The sequence below is a fragment of the Bombus flavifrons genome, chromosome 15 (assembly GCF_040668555.2).
Source record: "Bombus flavifrons isolate JBK064 chromosome 15, iyBomFlav1_principal, whole genome shotgun sequence".
Lineage (NCBI taxonomy): Eukaryota > Metazoa > Arthropoda > Insecta > Hymenoptera > Apidae > Bombus > Bombus flavifrons.
Window position 1 is genome coordinate 8,538,954 of NC_138456.1, and position 19,904 is coordinate 8,558,857.

At 32.7% G+C, this 19,904-nt stretch overlaps 2 protein-coding genes across 7 annotated transcripts in view; one reads left to right on the top strand and one right to left on the bottom strand.

Moving 5' to 3' along the window:
• Positions 1-723: 723 nt before the first annotated feature.
• LOC138187450 (BTB/POZ domain-containing protein 7) overlaps positions 724-19,904 on the bottom strand; it is a 28,950-nt gene continuing 9,769 nt past the window's right edge. For all 4 annotated transcript variants that reach the window (XM_069128249.1, XM_069128247.1, XM_069128246.1 and 1 more), the window contains 2 exons: positions 4,194-4,406; positions 724-3,505 (listed from right to left, as the gene is read on the bottom strand). In XM_069128249.1, the coding sequence (XP_068984350.1) occupies positions 3,218-3,505; positions 4,194-4,406 (501 nt within the window). In that variant the 3' untranslated portion in view covers positions 724-3,217. The remainder of the gene's footprint in view (positions 3,506-4,193; positions 4,407-19,904) is intronic.
• LOC138187454 (uncharacterized) lies at positions 5,361-19,883 on the top strand. Of its 3 annotated transcripts, XM_069128258.1 has the most exons (3): positions 5,361-5,501; positions 6,237-6,326; positions 18,635-19,883. In XM_069128258.1, exon 3 carries the CDS (start codon positions 18,642-18,644, stop codon positions 19,881-19,883), a length of 1,242 nt encoding a protein of 413 aa, XP_068984359.1. In that variant the 5' UTR covers positions 5,361-5,501; positions 6,237-6,326; positions 18,635-18,641. The 3 variants fall into 3 exon arrangements, with proteins under 3 accessions (XP_068984359.1, XP_068984360.1, XP_068984361.1); XM_069128259.1 differs by lacking the exons at positions 5,361-5,501; positions 6,237-6,326 and adding an exon at positions 9,414-9,589; XM_069128260.1 differs by lacking the exons at positions 5,361-5,501; positions 6,237-6,326 and adding an exon at positions 17,505-17,646.

The window sequence follows — 19,904 nt, forward strand, 5'->3', positions numbered from 1 at the left end:
AATTGGTAAAAGACAAAATAACAACGGTATAAACAAAAAGAAATTCGAGTAAGAACAGTGGAAATAACTAGCTACAAAAGTATGCATCATTCGGCGAAATAGACGTGAACAATGACGAGTGAACCACAAATCAATCTTGTTGATTTCGTATAGAATAAAGCTCATTTCTTATTCGAGAAAATCCATGTCGATGTTACGTAATAGTCTCACCAATTTAACGAGAAAGAAATAATTTCCTTACGGTATTGTGAAAGGCAGTCTCGTCATTGCACGCCCTCAATCCTATATTCTCTGCTTGGATTTTAACAAAAAAAAAAAAAGAGGAAAAGAAAGAACGAAGATTTACAACTTCAGATCGATCTGCGAATAATCATGTAAAATAACGGAGGCGCAGGTTTTCTTTCTTAATGAACATCCTTTTATTTCTGTCTTGTTGCTTTCATGACAAGAAACGAAAGAAACTATGGAATTATCGTTGTACGAAAACAAGGATCGACGTTTTTCGGCTACCATCTGAACACGATATGTTCGAAATATTGTACAGCGAACGAACAATACGAAACTTTAAGGTTTCGTAACTTTAACAACGGGAAGAATAGACGAAAAAACCGTTTAGAGATCTGCGCGCACCTCTCCAAACGCAAAGATCAGTCGATTACGCTCCGACTGGACGTAAAAAATAATAATTTAACGATACGCTGCTCGAAGATAAAGTGCATCTACTAATATTTAAATAATTTTTATTGAATATCATAGGTAATATGAATTAGCAAAGATCATACCCCACAGCGGCGTTTCATTTTAAATAAAGAACAATGACTGTTCAGAAACACTGATCATATATACCTGCACGTTCCGTGTGACCTTCATTCTCTTTCTCTTCCACTCCAGCATGATAACACTCTCTCGTTCTCTCTTCAAATTCTTCATTTGTCAATTTCTCTATATCTCTCGTCCTTTCTCAGAACTCATTCTTTCTTCTCTCATACATTCTATCGCTTTTTCTTTTCTTCGACAATTCACTCATTCACTCTCGCAACATCGGCGACATAATCGTCTAATTAACACTTTAAATGGTACTTAGAGAGCTCGCGCATTTGTGTACCTAACACATAGTCACACGCAATTTGTATCCACACATGTACATATACACGGTGCCCGTATGTACATGAACCACAGCTGCATCTGCACTTCGCACACGTCTGCACCTAGAAGTTACATTTATTATTACATGATTGTACCTAACAAGCATGAACTTTCCACGATCGAATTGTCTCCCGAATCCGGCTTACAATTATAAATATATATATATTTATATCTATATTTATATTTATAGATATACAGAATGTTTTAGGGTTTAACGGTTGAACTTTAATCAAACACAAAATATTATATAAACGTAAGTCGTTTAAAGCTTTGTTAAAATGCAATTTAAGGTATTAACAGCTAATGGTTATATCGATCGTAAATTTATTCTTATGTTGTATCATATTTGGTAATCGTAAGTCCATTACTGTTCCCTTCATATATCGTATGAAAATTGCAGGAAAAATATATAAGTACAATATTCTTGATTTTCTGATTCTCATATTATTTAATGGCTAAAAGAGTGTACTTTGATATAACATAGTTAAAAGCAGGAACAAACTGTTCAATTCAAATATACTGACCTTTTAGCAATAAGTGATAAATGCATGAAGTTTTATGGAAAATCCAACATCTAAAATATGGATATTTTTTATCTAAATATTCTTATAGAGAACCCAGGAACCGATAGGTTGACCAGATATTAAATTTTAAAATCTCTCTCTTATATGAAAAACAACAGGTGTAATATATCGTATCATTCTTCTATGACCTTCATTTATCGTAACTTTTTAATAAAACCTTAAATGACCTATATTTATATAACATTTTTTGCTTACTGATATCATAAGATACGTCGACAGAGTTGTTAAACCCTGAGATATTCTGCATAAGTATCCTGGAAATCAAGGGGTCCTCTACGTTCGTTAAGCTGCGCTTAAATAAACCAGTACGTACAATAGTATTCTTCTTCGTCGTATCAGTAAATTTGTACCCGCAAGAACGAAGTTTCATTTCATCGACGCGCAGCGCGCTTAATCTTCGTCGCGATATGAACCACAAGAAGTACGTCTTCGTGTATCACAGAAGCCTCGGCAGGCTAACCAATACCAATATCGATCGTTTCAACGAATCAATCGTTGACCTCAAATGATTTCGTATATCGTGAATACTCGCGACGCGAGACCTGCACGAAGTGTCCACCTTTTAGGCGCTCTTTTACAAAGTAATTAAAAACTAACACTTCGTGCAGCGGACGGGCCTCATTCGCGTTCGCCGAAGTATAAAATACTTCTAGGATTTGAACTTCTTTAGCGGAGAAAAAGGCCCTGAGATTGGTGTCGAAGATTGGAATGAAATTTGGACGAATCGCCTTAAAATATTCCATTTTAATACGTATTTTGCACGACTGTGTAGGATGCTTGAATAATTTTCTAGTTACAGCGTCTCCTTGAGCATTCGAAGACTTACTGACCTAACATCGCGGTATCCGAATATTGTATTAACATATTATTATATGTTATTAGTATTAATAGATAATAATGTTAATCGAGGAGCTCATAACAAAATGATCTGTGTAAAAATTTTTTACTTTTCAAACAAGCTATAATAATCAAATGTTAGATTTACCATCGAACGAAGATTTACCGACACTTACGATTATATGATATAACAAATATTTCGTTCAGAAGAATTGAAACGTATTAAACGCAACAAAAAAGTGCTCAAGTATCTTGTCACTCTGAAGAGAGACAAACACGAACAAGGATCATCTTTTATACGAGCCTTCGATTCGTAATGTTCTCGTCTAACGAGATCAAGTGCCTCGAAGTGCCAGGTACACAAATTAATAATTCTAAACGTCTACAACTATATTTCTCAGAAGCGTCCTATACGGTCGCAGACAACAGCAATATTTAATCAAAATATCCAACCTTTAAATTCATCTAATTTCATTTGAACCCTCGCGAGACCAACCAAGAGATATTTCTTTTGCTAGTCTAACTTCTGAGAAAACAAACTCGGCAGTACATGAAGAGTACACCTAGTGATTCCATTTCGTTCGTCGAAACGAACGACCCGGTTAAGGGTGGTTATAGTTGCCATACAGTCCTTTTATCTCGTAGAAATCTTAAATAAATCTTGGTAAGGCAGTGCCAGCTCGGTGGTACATGTACGGAGGAGGAGGCGGGCCAGTGTAGTGCCTCTGATGGGGATGAGGAAGCGATGATCTGTGGGAGCCCATCGTTCCATTCGATGGCGAAACGTGCTGCAGAAGATGAGAAGCTCCATCCCCTAGATCCAGCTCCAATTCTTGCTCCTCGATCAGTTGCAATGCTCCGAAAGAGGCTGTCGCCATCGCCACATCCGGCATCACACCCGACAGTTGTCCATCGCTACACGAATTGTTCTCTTGTTGCTGAAGCGAGATGGAAAGATAGAGAGTGATTTTACAGATGTGTAATTTTCCATTTGAGAGGAATTTGAAATTTCGAATTTTTATTTAATTTAATTTAATTTAATTTAATTTAACAATAGAACTACCGAAGTATTTAATGGTATTGTTAATGTAATCGAAATGGCGGAACGTCGATTCGTGATTTTTTATAGAATTTGAAATTTTTTTTAAATTGAATATTTTCTAGAATTGAAGCTATCAAAGTGGTCGAAATACTCGATTTTTCATCAAATTTATCATGATAATTTGGAATTTTAATTTAACATTAGAATTATCGAGATAGTCGAAATAGTCAATGTAAGATTTTTCATATACTTCAGAATTTATTAAATCTTTTTCTTTAGAGCAAGAAGCGATAAAAATGATCGATTAATTCTCATAGCATGATCTTTTTACTATGTTTTACAACTAGATAGCGAATATTTATGCAATTTCCTAGTTTTATGAGTGAAACTAAAAGTTGCAACCTAAATAGAAATTTATCCCACCTACTAAATATCACGAGCGTTTTATATGTACCGATATTTTATATATCTCTATATATTATGGGCATTCTAACATTTTTCAATTTCCCGTAAATGCATAAACATACACAATGTAACGAAGTACATATAACTGTTGTTATTCCTGACTAATAGTATCTGCTTACCTCCGCAAGACGTCTACAGCTTTCACCCTCGGTGACAATGGCTGGAAGCTCGTGTCTGTGGCTACAAGAAGAGGCTGGCCGCGGGAATGTCATGTTTCTTCCGTAGCACAATGGTGGAATTGTTCTTGCGTTGATCCCCATGCCAGGCGAATCCATGTCTTCGATATCAGTCAGCCTCTCGTTTTGCTCCTTCGCATTATATGCGGCTGTATTCTGGAAACAAGGCATGACAAAACTACAAAACTCCTATAATAAACGTAACACCTAATCGAGAGCTATTTAGCACCTTGTTACGAGTTAGTTCATTATTAGCACATTGGGTACGGTCATGTTTCGTGTTTGACAGATCGAACGTTGAGACCGGAAATTTCAATGAGTTGAACGCAATGCACGTCATACCACACGATTGTCGTCGCATATCTTTACTACTGTGTCGTTATTATAGTTATATATAGTTTTAAATTATAGCTATGAGGTAGAATTGAAACTAGTAGCGAACCATCGAGAACGTGTCCCTCTAACAAGAGAACAAGTGGAAAGTTGCCTGAGGACCAAAAGTGTGTTTAATTTGTAAACCGTAGCAGCGAGGCTTAACAAACTTCCTAACTAGAACCTTGAACGTAGGAAAGCTTACACCTAGTGACATTCATTAACTACCGAAATCCAAGGTATTTAGGCGCGCGGGTTTGCCCAAAATCCCGTGACTTAAAAGCTTCTCTAAAGTCTGACGTCAAACGACGAGTATAAAGTTATTAGATCACTTAGTAAGTTTTGCCCTTTTTATTTCATTAAGAATTTTAAATTACAGAAAATCATCAGGAGTTCGATCATCGATAATATCTTCTCTTATCAGCCACTTATGAACAAATTTTTTGCTTATTATGACACGCTTCAAGCATCATTTTCAATCGGTAGAATAAATTGAAAAAGTGTCTTTGTTGCTGATCGTAACGAGGAATTAAATAAATGTTTTGGCAAAATTTAATTTGAAATGAAATTTATCTCACTTTAATCACTCGAAACGATTTAATAACGTGAGTCCGTATATCATAACGGTGAGCGTGTCAACGATCATCCCCCCGTGCTCCTCGCTCAGAGTACAATCCGCGCTAACGCGTATCATTCGAATTTAATCCTTATCGAAGTTAGAGGATGGGGATACCATCAATGAACGTCGAAAAGAGGGAGAATAGGGGTCAAAGTCAAACGGTAACGAAGCTTGGCTCAGTTGTCACGACATCGCTGTACCAGACGGCCGCATTCAGCCGTTTCTGCAATTACCTGTCAACTCTTTCGACGCTGCAACAGGTATTTCACTTGATCGTAAATAAAGGACAAACCCTTCTCTGTCAGTGATAACGTTTTGATAAGGAAAGATTCAGGCCGTTTCACTCAGTGTGGTTCGGTTTAGCTACGTCAACGAAGAATTTAGAAACTGGGTCGAGCTTCGAGCTGTTACGTATCCCAGCTTTGAGCATAATCTACCTGCCAAAAATATTTCTTTGTTTTCTTTTTTGCTAGAGTTTGGTGATATCTGTAGAATGTTTGGTGAATTTAGTCGAGTGTCTAAGATTTGTTAACCATTGTTTGGACTTGCACGATTTGGGCTTAGACTTTAAGAATTGTTTGGGTTTCGAAGATTTGGTGCAAGATTGCTGAAAATCGTTGTTTTGATTTCTAAGATTTTATGCAATTTTCTAGCTTTTTGCGATTAGGATTTCGATTGATTACAAGAAAAGGCAGTTATAATTTATTACGGTTGAAGTCTGATGACTAATTATTATAATTGCAATAAAAAGATCGTTTAATCACAATGTTATGGAACGCATATACGCCTAACAAGATACAATGACACAGCAATAAGTTGTTAATACTGTAGACGATTAAAGATTATTTGGATTTCGAAGATTTCGTTTAAGATCTTAGAAATTTTTTCAAACATTTGACACAAGGTTCTAAAGATTGTTAGGGCTCCTAAGATTTTGATGATAAGATTGTCTTCCTACGCAACTCGCAAGTCTTATTTATTTTTTTGTATTTTAGTTGATGTGCAGAATCGAGATTCGACGAAAATTCTAAATTCATCATCGTCCAACAACATTATATCGTAACGTACACTCGTCACACTTTTCCGTGAGTATAAAATACCTATATAGAAACAAGATGATAATATAATAAATAATTATACGTGTAATTGTCAAATTTTAAGATTTATTAAACTGAATCATCTCACAAAAACTTCCAAGTTTGAATGTCACGATTTCAATGTTTAATATTTCTTCAAAGCTTCAAATTTCCAAGATTTCTAGAACACCAAAGATTGTCATGCCAAAAGTCTAAACTTTAAAGCTTCCAAAGTTCTGCTTGATACATCGAACGATCGATGCAACGCGATCACCGATCGGTCGTGCAGTCAGTTGTCTGACCGCGATTGCGTAATTGCAAAACTGACTGACAAGAAGACTTGCTGACTTGCCTATGTAAGTGATCGATTGGAAAACTACTGGAGTTATATCAGGAACATTGCTGCTTTTTCGTGTGCGCAAAAACGATGTCACCTTGTCTAAACTTGTGAGACCTCGTTGCTTTAATAAATTTACATACGATGCACGCTGATTAAGCATATTTTAAATACGCGTAATGTTTCCTGCTTAATATTTGCAACTTCTCGAGATTAATCTTTTGTTGAAATACTAAATGTTATTAAGATATTATCATTTGAATGCCTTTGAAAATTACTTTTATTCTTCAAATGCGAACAATTTTATTTTATTTTATTTTATTTTATGAACATAAATATTCATCATATTCTTTGTTCTTTATTTATTATTGACTTGCGAGTGTTCTAGGCCTCGTTTCACTAGAATTCATTATAGTCACACATAATCGTGATTTTATATAAGTATACAATATACATATAGGTATACGGATATACTATGTATACAGATGAACTGTTTTTAAATGAAAAATACAATTTGAATTTATATAAATAATAGTATTCGATATTATTAATATTACTATAGTAAATATATAGTACTATCACTTTATGTTAGCATACTTAGTATATCTGGCAAATTATTCATAGATTTTATTATTAAAAGTCTTGCGATAGTATTTATTTAATTTAGTAAAAGTCTTACATTGATAATAACGTCTTGATTCATCCTTTGGAAAACTTTTCTACATTTTCTAACAATAATTCGTATTAACTAATAACATCATTAAATAATGATATTGCAACGAATAACAGTACACCTCATTTCATATACACATATGTACATATTTAAATAACAGATTATCTTCACTTTACTACAATTTTTCTTCTAAATTTCAAAGTGAGCAACTATTCAAATGAATAATTCTATGATCCACAGCGTATAGTATAACATTTACCTCTTCATTTTTTTATTTTTATTTTTTCAAAATGATACATAAATAATAAATTGTGCATACTTTATTATAACACTTCGGTGAAATTTATTCCTAATAGAAAATTTGATTAGTAGATATTTCCTTCAAAAATTTGTTTAAATTGTAAAGGACCAATATAGATGGTACACAATCTTCGCTTCGTTAAAGTATCGTTGAAGACAGTGAGTTGACCCGAAGAGTTAAGGAAACTCAAGAACGAATCTAATTAAACCGTATAATGTTTTCGTCTCGTTTAGATATGGTCTGAAAGTCGTAAAAGGTCGTCAAATGTTAAGAGACAAGTAAATAACATAATGGTTCTCTTCTTCGTTAAGAGCTTCTTAAAAACTATGAAACTACCCCAAATGTCAAGGTAACCGGTAAAACTGTCTCGTACAAACAGAGTAGCATGATCAATCGTCACCAGGTTTCCAAGTTTAAATTAGATATTATTAACGTTAATTATCATCCGACTGATGTAACGAAAGTGAGAAATAAATAAATAAAACTAAATAATAAGCAGATAGATAGAAAAATAAATCAAAGCAGAAAAATAAATTGTCAACAAATTGCAAATGATGAATAAAAGTAATAATAGAGAGGAGAGAAAATGAATCGATCGGATAGTAAATAGATCGGATAGTAAAAAATTATTGTAATTTTACTGGCCGACACTTTCTCTCGGTCAAATATCTTTATAATTAGAGAACTGCTGCAGAAAGGAAGTCAGTGAGTCACTTTTTACGTTCATTCAACGAGGTGTAAGGATCGGAACGCTTTTCTCCTATTGCAATTTCGTCGGAGCTGCCAAAGACGTTTTATTCTCGCTTATTTTATATTAAGTTGATATATATGAAATGTTATTTTTTCAAATAAAACTTTGACTAATTTAACGCAAGTAACAACTGGTTACTTTGAAGTTTCATACAGTATTTGATAAAAGCGATATTCGTATAAATTCTATGTATCTTTCTTAATAAGAAACTGGTTTACACTAGTTTCATTAGAAGCTGAAATACAAAAATTCTTCGAATCGAGCTGCTATAATTTCTTTTAAAGCATTTTACGTATTAAGAAATTATCTAGGTGGGATAAAAGATACCTTTAACCATCCTCATCATAATATTTCCAATCACTTTCATAACACTTTTTCCAAATATGAATTGATATAAGAAGAACACACGAATATGCAATTATTCCTGAGAGTCAATGTGTAATGAAATCTTAATGCCTTCGTTAGAAATTACATGAAAACATCTTCAAAACGAACCACCAGTTTATCGAACAAGTAACACGCAGAAATCATCGCAGAATCACGCGTTTAACCCGCTTACACTTTTTCAAGTATGATTATAGGAAGAAATATTATAAAAACCACAAAAGTGTATTATTCTCAACTATGGAATTCGCCAGTTCATCAAAAACTACACCGCCAAAAAAGATCATTTTATCGTTATTAAGTAGAAAAAGGACATTTTATCCTTCTGTATACTCTGAATACAATTTATCCATACAGCGATATTATCTTTAATATCGTTTTATATCTAATATAATCAACTACGAAAGTATTCTAAAACGAGTCACCAATTTAGATAGCAATAGTTACGTCCTTAAAAAGGTGATTCATAAACAAATAATTGCAACCTCTTTATCCCTATTGTTAGCTTTTTACGTTTTGTTTGTTTCCCTTTTTACAAATTGAATTGATATAGATGAATTGTGTCATTAGAACTTCCGACGAGTGTGCGACAGTTATCGCATTACGTTAGATTTCTTGATGTGTTGCGCAGACTATAAATAGTGTCCGCTTCTAGCGACGTTAGTCTCGTCCAAACGACGGACTGTTTAACAGTGTTTTTTAAGCATTTGACGTGGTTGAATTTTATTCGTCCGATTCGCGTGAAGTCAAACAGAGAGTGCCAGTTATTGGAAACAACCGAGTGAACGATCGAAACCGATTCTGAATGTGAGGCTAGAGCTTAAAGGTATTTTTTTGCGAAATAAAGAGCCACTTGAATTTTCTCAATTGTCCGAATGGAAAAGCTTCTTCTTCTTAAAAATCATTTTAAACGACTTCAAAAGAAACATTGTCTCCACTACAGTGGTTGACAGCGGATATTTATGCAAATGCGAGACTTTTATGGAGAATCGAATGTTTATGTAAATGCATCCATTTATAGAAAATTGATACATTTATTCTCACATCTGTTATTAAGCTTTATAATGATACGCAATTAACCGTACATCATTGCATACTCTCAATATTTTATGCTTTGCGCGTTTCTGAAATAGAAAAATTTTTTTTAAATAGAAATGCAATTATTAATAATGAATTTTATTGAAAGGAAAGAAATCAATTGAGGAGAGATTTATGGGAAAAGCGTGAATCGAGCAAATCCAACCGGAAGATTTAGACATAGAGAGAACAGTTTCAGTCATTAGCTACGTTTCAATTGATAATTCTAATAGCTCTTAGAGAACTTTGTTAGTTTGTTTTAATCTAATCCAATAGTAATTTAATTTAATGGCTAGATTTAAACTTTTATATTTACCAAACAAATAAAAATTTCATGGTATTCCAAATAATTGATTGAAAAATACATTTAACGCGTATATGTAGGTATATTTACCTTAAACCTATAGACCTTTCTTCCTCGATTTTTTAGAATATCTATTAAGACTGAATGATCTTTTCTTCGAAAATTCGACGCAGTGTATGCTGTGTACGACGATACATACACGCTCTTTTAAAACAGGTGCGAAGACTTGTTACACAATCTAATATTTATTGTATCTGCTTTAATTTAGCGAGCACATAATTAATTTTTTCAGTTCCTGCCTATCAAATTAACACCATTCAAAGCTTCCAATATTTTCCACTTTTTTAAGTAAAATTTAAAGATATGAGCAAACGTAATACGACGTTAAAGAAACGCAAACGATTTTATCAGAGAACTTAATAGAACATCGATTAAGATCTAATGTTTCTTCTTTGATAATCTCATCAGGTGTAATCAACACAGTACATTTTCCTTCCTAACAGTTTAACTCTGTTTGTCTGTAGTAAAGGAACGTTGAAATACAAGTGGGTATATCGTAAATATTTATGAGGGAAATGTAATTAACACAATAGGAAGTAGATATCTGATCAACTCGATGACAACAAGAATTACTGCTTGCTACTTTGATATTTTTTTCAAACGAAACAATAATCCATTAAAAGTCAAGGTTGAAAATTGTATCAGCGATCGTGTACAAAGAATTTTTCTTGGAAAGGACCGGTGAAACCGAACGCGTTTGAACGTTTGGAAAAATCGCGTTTCAGAAAACATACAAGTCAAGATGATATCGATTAATTAAGGCTCATCACGTTCAGTTTACATTATCACGTTTTCTCGAGTCTTGTCGCGATCGAGATGAAGATTGATTAAACGAGGCGGCTTCCCGTGCCTATTGGCTGCTTCTCTACTTTAAGTGATTGCGTTATCTTGACAATATTGAAACCAGTCATTTTTAACTAACTTACTACGAAACTAATTATTTCATTGAAATAAACTCTTTATATCGACTAAAGTATACGATGTATAATAACTTTAACAATATAGTAAAGTTTCATGGATATACTCACGTGTAAGGAAAGAAATTAGTGTTATTATTGTCCACTTATTTTTTCATTCATTGAAATGAACATTTACATCCTAGTTAGACTGCGCATGCATATGGATTTATGACAAAATCTAACGTGCAGAAGTTAATCTTAAAAATTACAGAACATACATAATTTGGAAAAAAGAATAGAGAAAATATCCAGAATCGAGTAATTATTAAAAAATTTAAGAAGTAAAGAAGATTTCCTTGTTCATAAAAGTAGGAATTTGTATGTAATATTCTGGAATGTTTGTAAAAATGATAAGGTTATATCGCTTAGAAAAAATGAAGATTGTTTGTCACTGTATTTAACACACGTGTTGTTTCTAATTCTCCGGAAACTAATTGAAAACAAAAAATGAAAATAGTAGCGCCACCGTGATAATCGATTCTTCTTTTTATTTATCATAATCATCTCATCATCGTGAATTTACCTAATAAAAACCTTTACTACACATACGTTGCATGAGCTTCGCGTAATTAGAATTGCGGAAAATTCAATGATCACTATTAAATATTTAGAATAGTTATGAAGTAAATTGTACTTAACAATGCTACGGAATTTTACCGTTAGACGTTAATTGGGATAAAGTTAAATCCAATTTCTATTCTTTTTTGACTTGGATTATACTTTCATAATCATCAACAGACATATTTGTTTGCAATTTCTACACGAAACTACGAAAATACGAATAGAGAAAACGATCTTTGCTTCCTAGAAATTTAACGTCTATCACCGTTTTGCTCTCTACACAAATACTGGGAGCTTACGTAAGATCGACTGTAATACAATATCGAACGAATTATCTCGCAATTTCCTTCTAACTGCGCTTACAGTTGCAACAGTCATTTTTGCTTTCTACTAGGATTTGTTCTTCCTACTTTACATATTTCAATATTTTTCAATCTGTTTCCAATATACAGGCTCAATATAACGTAAAACGGCAATAAAACTAAAAACTTTGTCAACTCCTTCCAACACTACACAGTTTGGAAGTTCCAAGCGTCATAAATAATTTTTCTTAGAAAAGGTCTTAAAGGACAACTTAACTGTAATAACTTTGAGTTATCATGTACATCAATTATCGTCAAGTGTATCGTCTAAATAAATAAGAAGTCACAAGATTCTTCTGAAAATTATATAGTATACCATTGTATAGTTGCATATAACGTACGTATTGTCAGTGATATCGTTATTGCAATGATAATATTTGTATCAGCACTGCTTCCAATAATAATATTGTAAAAGTAGTCGAGAAACTAGTACATATCGATATCTCTGTTTGGATTGAGTAAGACTAATATCTAGATTTAAGTCTGAAAAATAGCAATATCATATCTGTAATATCTAGATTTACTCCTGAAAGAAAATAATCACTAATGTTACCAATATTAATCGAATATAACAACATATTGAACCGAACTTTGCATTTTGAAGCCTTATACATGTATAAAACTGTAACCGATTAATTAGTTTCTTAACAATTGAATATTCAGAGAAATCTATATATATGTTGCATTTGACTATAGGAAAGAAATGTTGATAAAGAAATAATTATTTTCAAAATGATACACTTTAAATTCTTCGTTATTTTACTATCAAAAGATTAATTGATTGATGCACATATTCCTAATATACAGTGGCATAGAGTATTCTTAATTTTTCTAATTATTTTAACCATCGATCTTTACAGATACAAGATACTTATTTTATACAATAAAAGATCTACATATATCGTACCTGGTAAAGGATAAGAATCTTATATATGTGGTGAGAGATTTTTATCAGATAGCTTCAAAATAATAAGAGAATAATTACTCCATTCTAATCTGTTCGGAATAGTCAATTCTAAAACATTTAATCATTTCCATTAATAAATCGAGAAAGAATGTGTGCGTTAAAAAGTTAAACATCAGTAATTCACTACTGGAAGAAACCGAAAACTTGCGTAAAAACTCTTGGAAAAATAGAAAAGGCGTCTCGACACTGCCGATAATAACCGACCTCTTAATACAAGAGCTGTTAATTATACGCTCTGCTCGATGGCGCATCATCGCGTTATGCAACGAAGAAATGAAAATTAAAAAAATTTTTTTTAACAATACAGCGAAGACGAGCCGCGTAACGAATAACTCGACTGGACAGACAGCAGAGAATTTTAGCAATTTATTCGGACCCGCCACCGCTGTCCGCTTCTATTCGCGTGCAAAAACATTGTTCGAGAAGCACCGCGGAAGTCATTCGAGATAAATATCGCGTTGCCGTAGCAAATAATTTGTCACGAGCGTTTTGTATTCGAAAAACACCGGTCGACGTTTATCGCATGCAATTTTCGTGGACGAAAATTGCGATGCGCTCAACGTCTCGCATGTAACGGAAGTTCGTTCCCCGCAAACTCGTGGAAAAACGAAGAGATCAACGTAAAAGAGGCGTTGATGTTCCTTTATTGCACTATAAAGTTAATTTTCGCGTAGGAACACGGAAGCCGATCTTTTGTTACGGCAAGCAATATGGTAATGAAGGGTATATACACCTACGCATACACATACACAGCTTCCGGTGTTTTCTATATGGTTTTGAAATGGAAGGATAAACGGTGAAGAAACTGAATACTGATTCTTGGTAAATGAATTGATAAATTGAGTATGAAATATAACGTGCGTACGAGTACATAAACTTCTTAGAATCCAAACTGATAGACTTCGTCTCTTGTACATGTCTCGATTATTAGTCTACATGTACAAATTATCGGTAGCAGTAGATTTTCTTACATAACCGGAACAGTTCTCGTAATGAAACAAAAAATGAAATTTAACAAGGACATCTTATGTATAAACCACAAATTATCCGATTATCCTATTATAAAACCAAGGTCTATTACTATCAATGTGTTACTTGTCGATTTACGAATATTATTATTATTATTGTACGTTATTGCAAGAAAGTCCAGGACTCTCTTAATACGATATACTTTTATTGCAAGGAAGAACTAATCACAATTAATTGCAAATTCTTATCAGTTAAAATTAGCTTCTAATTCGACATCAGTCAGACGGAGATATATTATATGTATTATATGAAATATATTATATGCAAACTTACTCCAGTAACGTTCTCAACAATTTTAGTTTCTCAACTAACTAATTTCTCTACAAAACTGCATTTCATTTCAGCATAAATTTTTTGCTAACATATCCACTTGTACTCGTTAGATCTTTCTTAGACGTCATTCAGTAATTGTGAAGAATCAATAAATAGCTTGTAAGTGGCAATTACTTGCTAATCAACTGCCTCTTTCAATAAATTCAGTAACCAATAGTTACTAAATTTTCCAAGATGAATATGACGGATGAATATGAAATATGCAATACAATGCAATAAAATACAATATATATGTATTTGTTTGTATATTTGCTTTAAAAAACAATCTAAATATGTAAAATAAATAACAGGCGATTAAAAACTTTCTAAAGGCGAAACAAAGCTCTATTGAGGTTTCGCTTGAATTACAAATTTTCTAGAAAAATATGCATTTCCATACATATTTGCTGTTTACTGATAATGTTGCACTATGAGGAAGTTATCGTTGGAATTGAATCCAATAAGGAAGTTACGTGAGTCAAATATGATGAGGGGCGGGTAAAAAGTGAATCAATTGCGTAGATAGAATGCTAATTCTAAATAGAACGAATAAGAATTGATTGAGAAGTTCTATGGTATTTTAATTTCACGAACTAACCCTTTATAACTCCAATTTAGAGATCACACATTTATATACACGCATTTTATCAATTTTATTTCACTTGCTTCGTTGATAGACCCTTATATACCAACTTTAAATGATTCGTTAACAAAATTTTGTTAGGTAACAAAATAAAGTAAATTTTATTTCTGAATTCCAGATTAAAGTACAAATTTGCATGAATTATAATTTTTCTTTACCGTACGTAACCAAATCCTGGTTATAATCTAATTATAATATGCATAAAGAAAAGAGCAAAATTAGAACTTGAATATAGTGTATGTATATGTGTATATATCCGTCTAACATATTACAAACATAATACTGTAAAGCAATCGGTGAAAGATAGATTATAAAACGGAGGCGTGTTTAAAGATTAAAATGCACGAAGTGGCGGGTTAGTAAAATAAACGTAGTCATAAATGTGAGTATTAAATCATCAAATGGTTTGCACAATATTTTAAAATATGTAACGCTTCAAACAGCAGACCCTGAACTATTTCCAAACATACCTGCAGCTGCTTCAGCAATCTGTTTAATTAACAGCTTAACATATTCACGATAACATCAGATTTGTTTGCTTACTCTGAATTATACGCAAATATTGAACTTGGTAATAACTTCGAAGCGTGATTAAGTTCCTTCATTCCATCGAGTATTATGGTGTAACGAATTTGGAAATCAATTTTCGTTGTCCTTAACATAGCTTAGGGAATGGCTAAGAGCATCGATACTTATCACGTTCAGTTCGATGAAAATGCGACGCATTTGAAAATATATAATTTACATCGTGAAGCTACATTTCCTATCTATAAAGTCGATAACTTTTTCCACCTTATAACTCACAATGACTTACGATAGGTAACTGAATAGATAATTGTGAAGATTATCGTCGAATTGTATACCACTTTTGTGTCATTCAAACCTATCGAACACAATACATTATTTAAAAATATTGCACTTTCAATGTATCTTTATAATTGTTTTCCTTTTTTTAACAAAATTCCAAAAATTAGTTTATATCCTTTTAAACAGAAATATATCTAAATTATTTACACAATCTATTTCATAAAATACGTAATTCTCTCTTTTCCTCTCCCCTCTCTCTCCTATAAAATATTGATTTTTTGGACTTTCAAATATCACTTTGCTAATGAGAGCTTTCGAATTCGAGCGCACACTCACAAATTTAATAAGTTTCTCTTAAATATCTAGCTCAGATAAGATTAATGCGTTTCAAATACATTTGCGTTTAAAAACAGCTAACATAGTAACGAAATCCAGTATCTTACAAACACTTAACAATACGTAATGAATAACATATTCGTGACCTGTAATTTCGCTGACTAACTCAGAAAAGTTATAAAGTGAAAATAAAGCAAAGTTTTTTCTAATATATCTTATATAAGCTATAATATTTAATATTATTAATAATTTAATAATAATAAAAAAATCACAAGAATTTTATTTAATATAATCTAATATATTTAATCTATAAGCTTTATATCAAATGTCGTCTACAATCTACAGTTACTGACAATTAGCCGGCTTGACCTCACTTTAACTGTGAAAATATACAACAATAGGAAATTACAGACGATTATAAGAATTCACGGTTGAACTGTAATTTCGCAAACATATAGATAAAAATAAATGTGAGCTGACGAATCGTTTTCAATATATGAGCATAACAAATTATTATATATACATATGAGACAAAAACGTTTTGTAAATAAATATATATCCCTTTATTTAAAAAATAGACGAAAAATATAGAAATACTTAATATATTGCTCGATCACTATTAATGACATTTTTCATTCTTTTCACCAGATTTTTCCAGATATATTTACTTATTTATATAAAAAAGTTCTTTAAAAAGTCTTTATGAAGACTTAAAGCAAACAGAAATTATCTACATAAGTCTAGATAAATATCCAAAAGCCATAAGAATTGCGGTGCGTGCAAAAGAGCGTGTAAATACTTTGCAATAACTAGGCAAAATAATGAATTACTATGCATTGTTTATGTATCCTTAAGCGGCTTGACGCGTCTTTACTTATATCGTTAGGCGTATAGACGATGCAAATGCTATGGAACACGCTATGTATGCATGGTAATTCGATGATGCAATTTTTTTCAAAATTACTAGCACGCAAAATTACGCATATACGCGCGCGTTTATCTGTCTCGATCGCATAACGTAACTCGAACTATAAAACTAATTTACATTTCATATATGCGTCGAGACAATGAACAGATAGTTCATCGATACTTGGAATCGAATCGTTTAATTAGCTTTAATTATATGTGTTTTCTCTTCCTTGACCGTTTTCCATTCGAATGTTAGTTCTCTATTTAGCAAAAATCGACTGATTTAAAGCTCGATGAGGAATGAAAAATTACAATACCATACGACGACAGGATATACAACATGTATACATGCCTATGTCCACACCACTTAGTCATAAATTGTAAACATGGCAAAAAGAAAAATGAATATTACTGATAAGCGTGTTATCACTTCTACTCAACTGACTTTGGTTTTCATTCGTATCTCTAATACGAAACATTCACATTCGTAATTAGCTTTGGTCTAAACCGTACTTAGGATATTGGATCCTCCAATAAACGAGAAAATATATAAATACGTACGTACGTATTTTTTCATCTATGTAAGTACATGAATGAAAACGGAAGCCAGAAGAAACAAGTGAGTGTCGTAGAAGAACCATTATTCTCATCATAGTGGAGGCGTTAAATATTACACAATTTCTGAGAGCAAGACGTTATTACAACTGTTACAAGTGGCTGCAAAATAGATAACTAACGTGATGTGGAATTATTTATTAATCGTTCTATGACAATGGTTTTGTGAATAACGTGCTTCTGATATGACAAGATAAGTCAAGGCTTGTAGAGAACTTCAAAGATAACATCTTATGAAATTTGAATACAATAGGAAAAAATCCAAGGAAAATAAGAAAAAAATAGAGGGAAAATATTGCAATTATGTTAGAAGAACACGATAAATCATATTTACCGATTTTCACGCCAAACGATCTTAACATCGAACGTATTGTCGAACAATCATATATGTATTATGAAAATTTGTTTATTACAAAATAATATCAAATTATTCTGTAATGTGTTTGATCGTAAGATAACAGAGATAGGAAAAATAATCTCTGATATTTCTAATATCGAAGTACTTCACTTTAACCATCTAGTTACGTAAAAATTAAATATTTTTCACACAAATAATATCAATCAAATAAATATAAAATGATAATGTAATTGGCTGATTGTAAAAAACAGAAAAACAGATAATGCAGCTAAAAGCAAAATTTACCATTAACTTTTCTAATTAGAATATTATTTAATCAATTAACAAAGTCCTTCAGTCGGAAAATTCTATAATCGCGAATTTCAAAATTAATGACAAATCATTTGTTCTTCTAAACACAAATATAACATTATTTATTTTATTAGAAATTCAACGACATGTTAAAATGCAAACAGTAGTGAAAGGCGAGTGAAGTTATTACCCCAACCCAATAATAGTTTTCTTTAAACTCAAGCAAAAGCAGGTTTCAATATCTACAAGACAACAATGAGAACCATCAAATATTCTTTCAGATAAATAATGTACCCGTCAGTCGAGCCATTGTCAGTTCAAAAGTTGGACGTGCTTTTAAGACAAACTCTTGGTAATGATTTTCAAATAAAGCATATTGAATGGAAGCCTCTAACCGCTCCAGGCGAGAACTTTGGAAGCGTTATGCTGGCCATCATTGTCACCTTAACGCGGTCAAGCAACAAAACGGAAACTCTTCATCTGGTTGCGAAACTTCCACCCACTTCTGCCTATCTATTGGGCTTGTTCAACAGTCCAGTGACATTCAGGAAGGAGCTACAATTCTACAGCGTGATGGTGAAGGAATTCACAAACCTTCAAATAGAAAGTGGTGTCAACGAGAAGGACGCAAGAGATCTGGTACCAAAGTTCTTTGGGGGAAGACTAGGTTTGAAAAATCCAGAACAATTTGACGAACAAGCTGCTATCATTTTGGAGAACCTGAAACTCAGTGGCTACGATACGGGCGACCGAATCTTTGGACTGGATAAGAAGCACACAGAATTTGCAATCGAATCTCTAGCCAAGTTACACGCTCTCGCTATTGCTTTAAGGATGAAGAAACCTCAGTTATATGAAAGAATAGCGGCAGAAGTATTTTTAGACGTTTCAAATGAAATCACAGAAAAGTGTGTTAAGGACATGTTTGGGAAAAGTAAATCGGATTTAGAGAGCATGGAGGAAATTAGACCGTATTTAGATCGAGTTAATAAGACCATAGAGTACGGTCTTGAGGCAAACAAAAATCTTAAGAAACCGGAAGAACCTTGGGCAACATTTGTTCACAGTGACTTTTGGGTGAACAATATGATGTTCCGACACGATGAAAAAGGAGAGCTAGTCGATATGAAGATCGTAGATTTTCAATTATCCGCATATGATTACGGTGTGAAAGATCTGATCTTCTTTCTCGTGTCGAGCGCGAACGAAGAGATTCTGGATAACAAACTGGACCATATGTTTGACTTGTATTATTCTTGTTTCATTAAAATGTTAAAGACGCTAAAAGTAGACACGGAGAAATTTTCCAAGCAGAAGTTCGACGAAATTCTGAATCGTTGTGGGCCTGTAAAATTCAATCAATGTATCATGATGGCTCAAGTGATTCAGGCACCTAAGAAAAGTATCTCAGAGTCAGAGAACGTGGAGGGTAGCAATGTTTTCATAGATATATCTGATAATGTAATATATAAACGAAAATTATTGCACATTGTGACTCTATTCGACAAAAGGGGATGGCTACTTAAATAATGTTGTTGCTATGTTTTATCT

What these genes read in the sequence shown, in the direction of transcription:
- LOC138187454 (XM_069128258.1), top strand. Translation starts at nt 18,642, where the DNA reads ATGTACCCGTCAGTCGAGCCATTGTCAGTTCAAAAGTTGGACGTGCTT.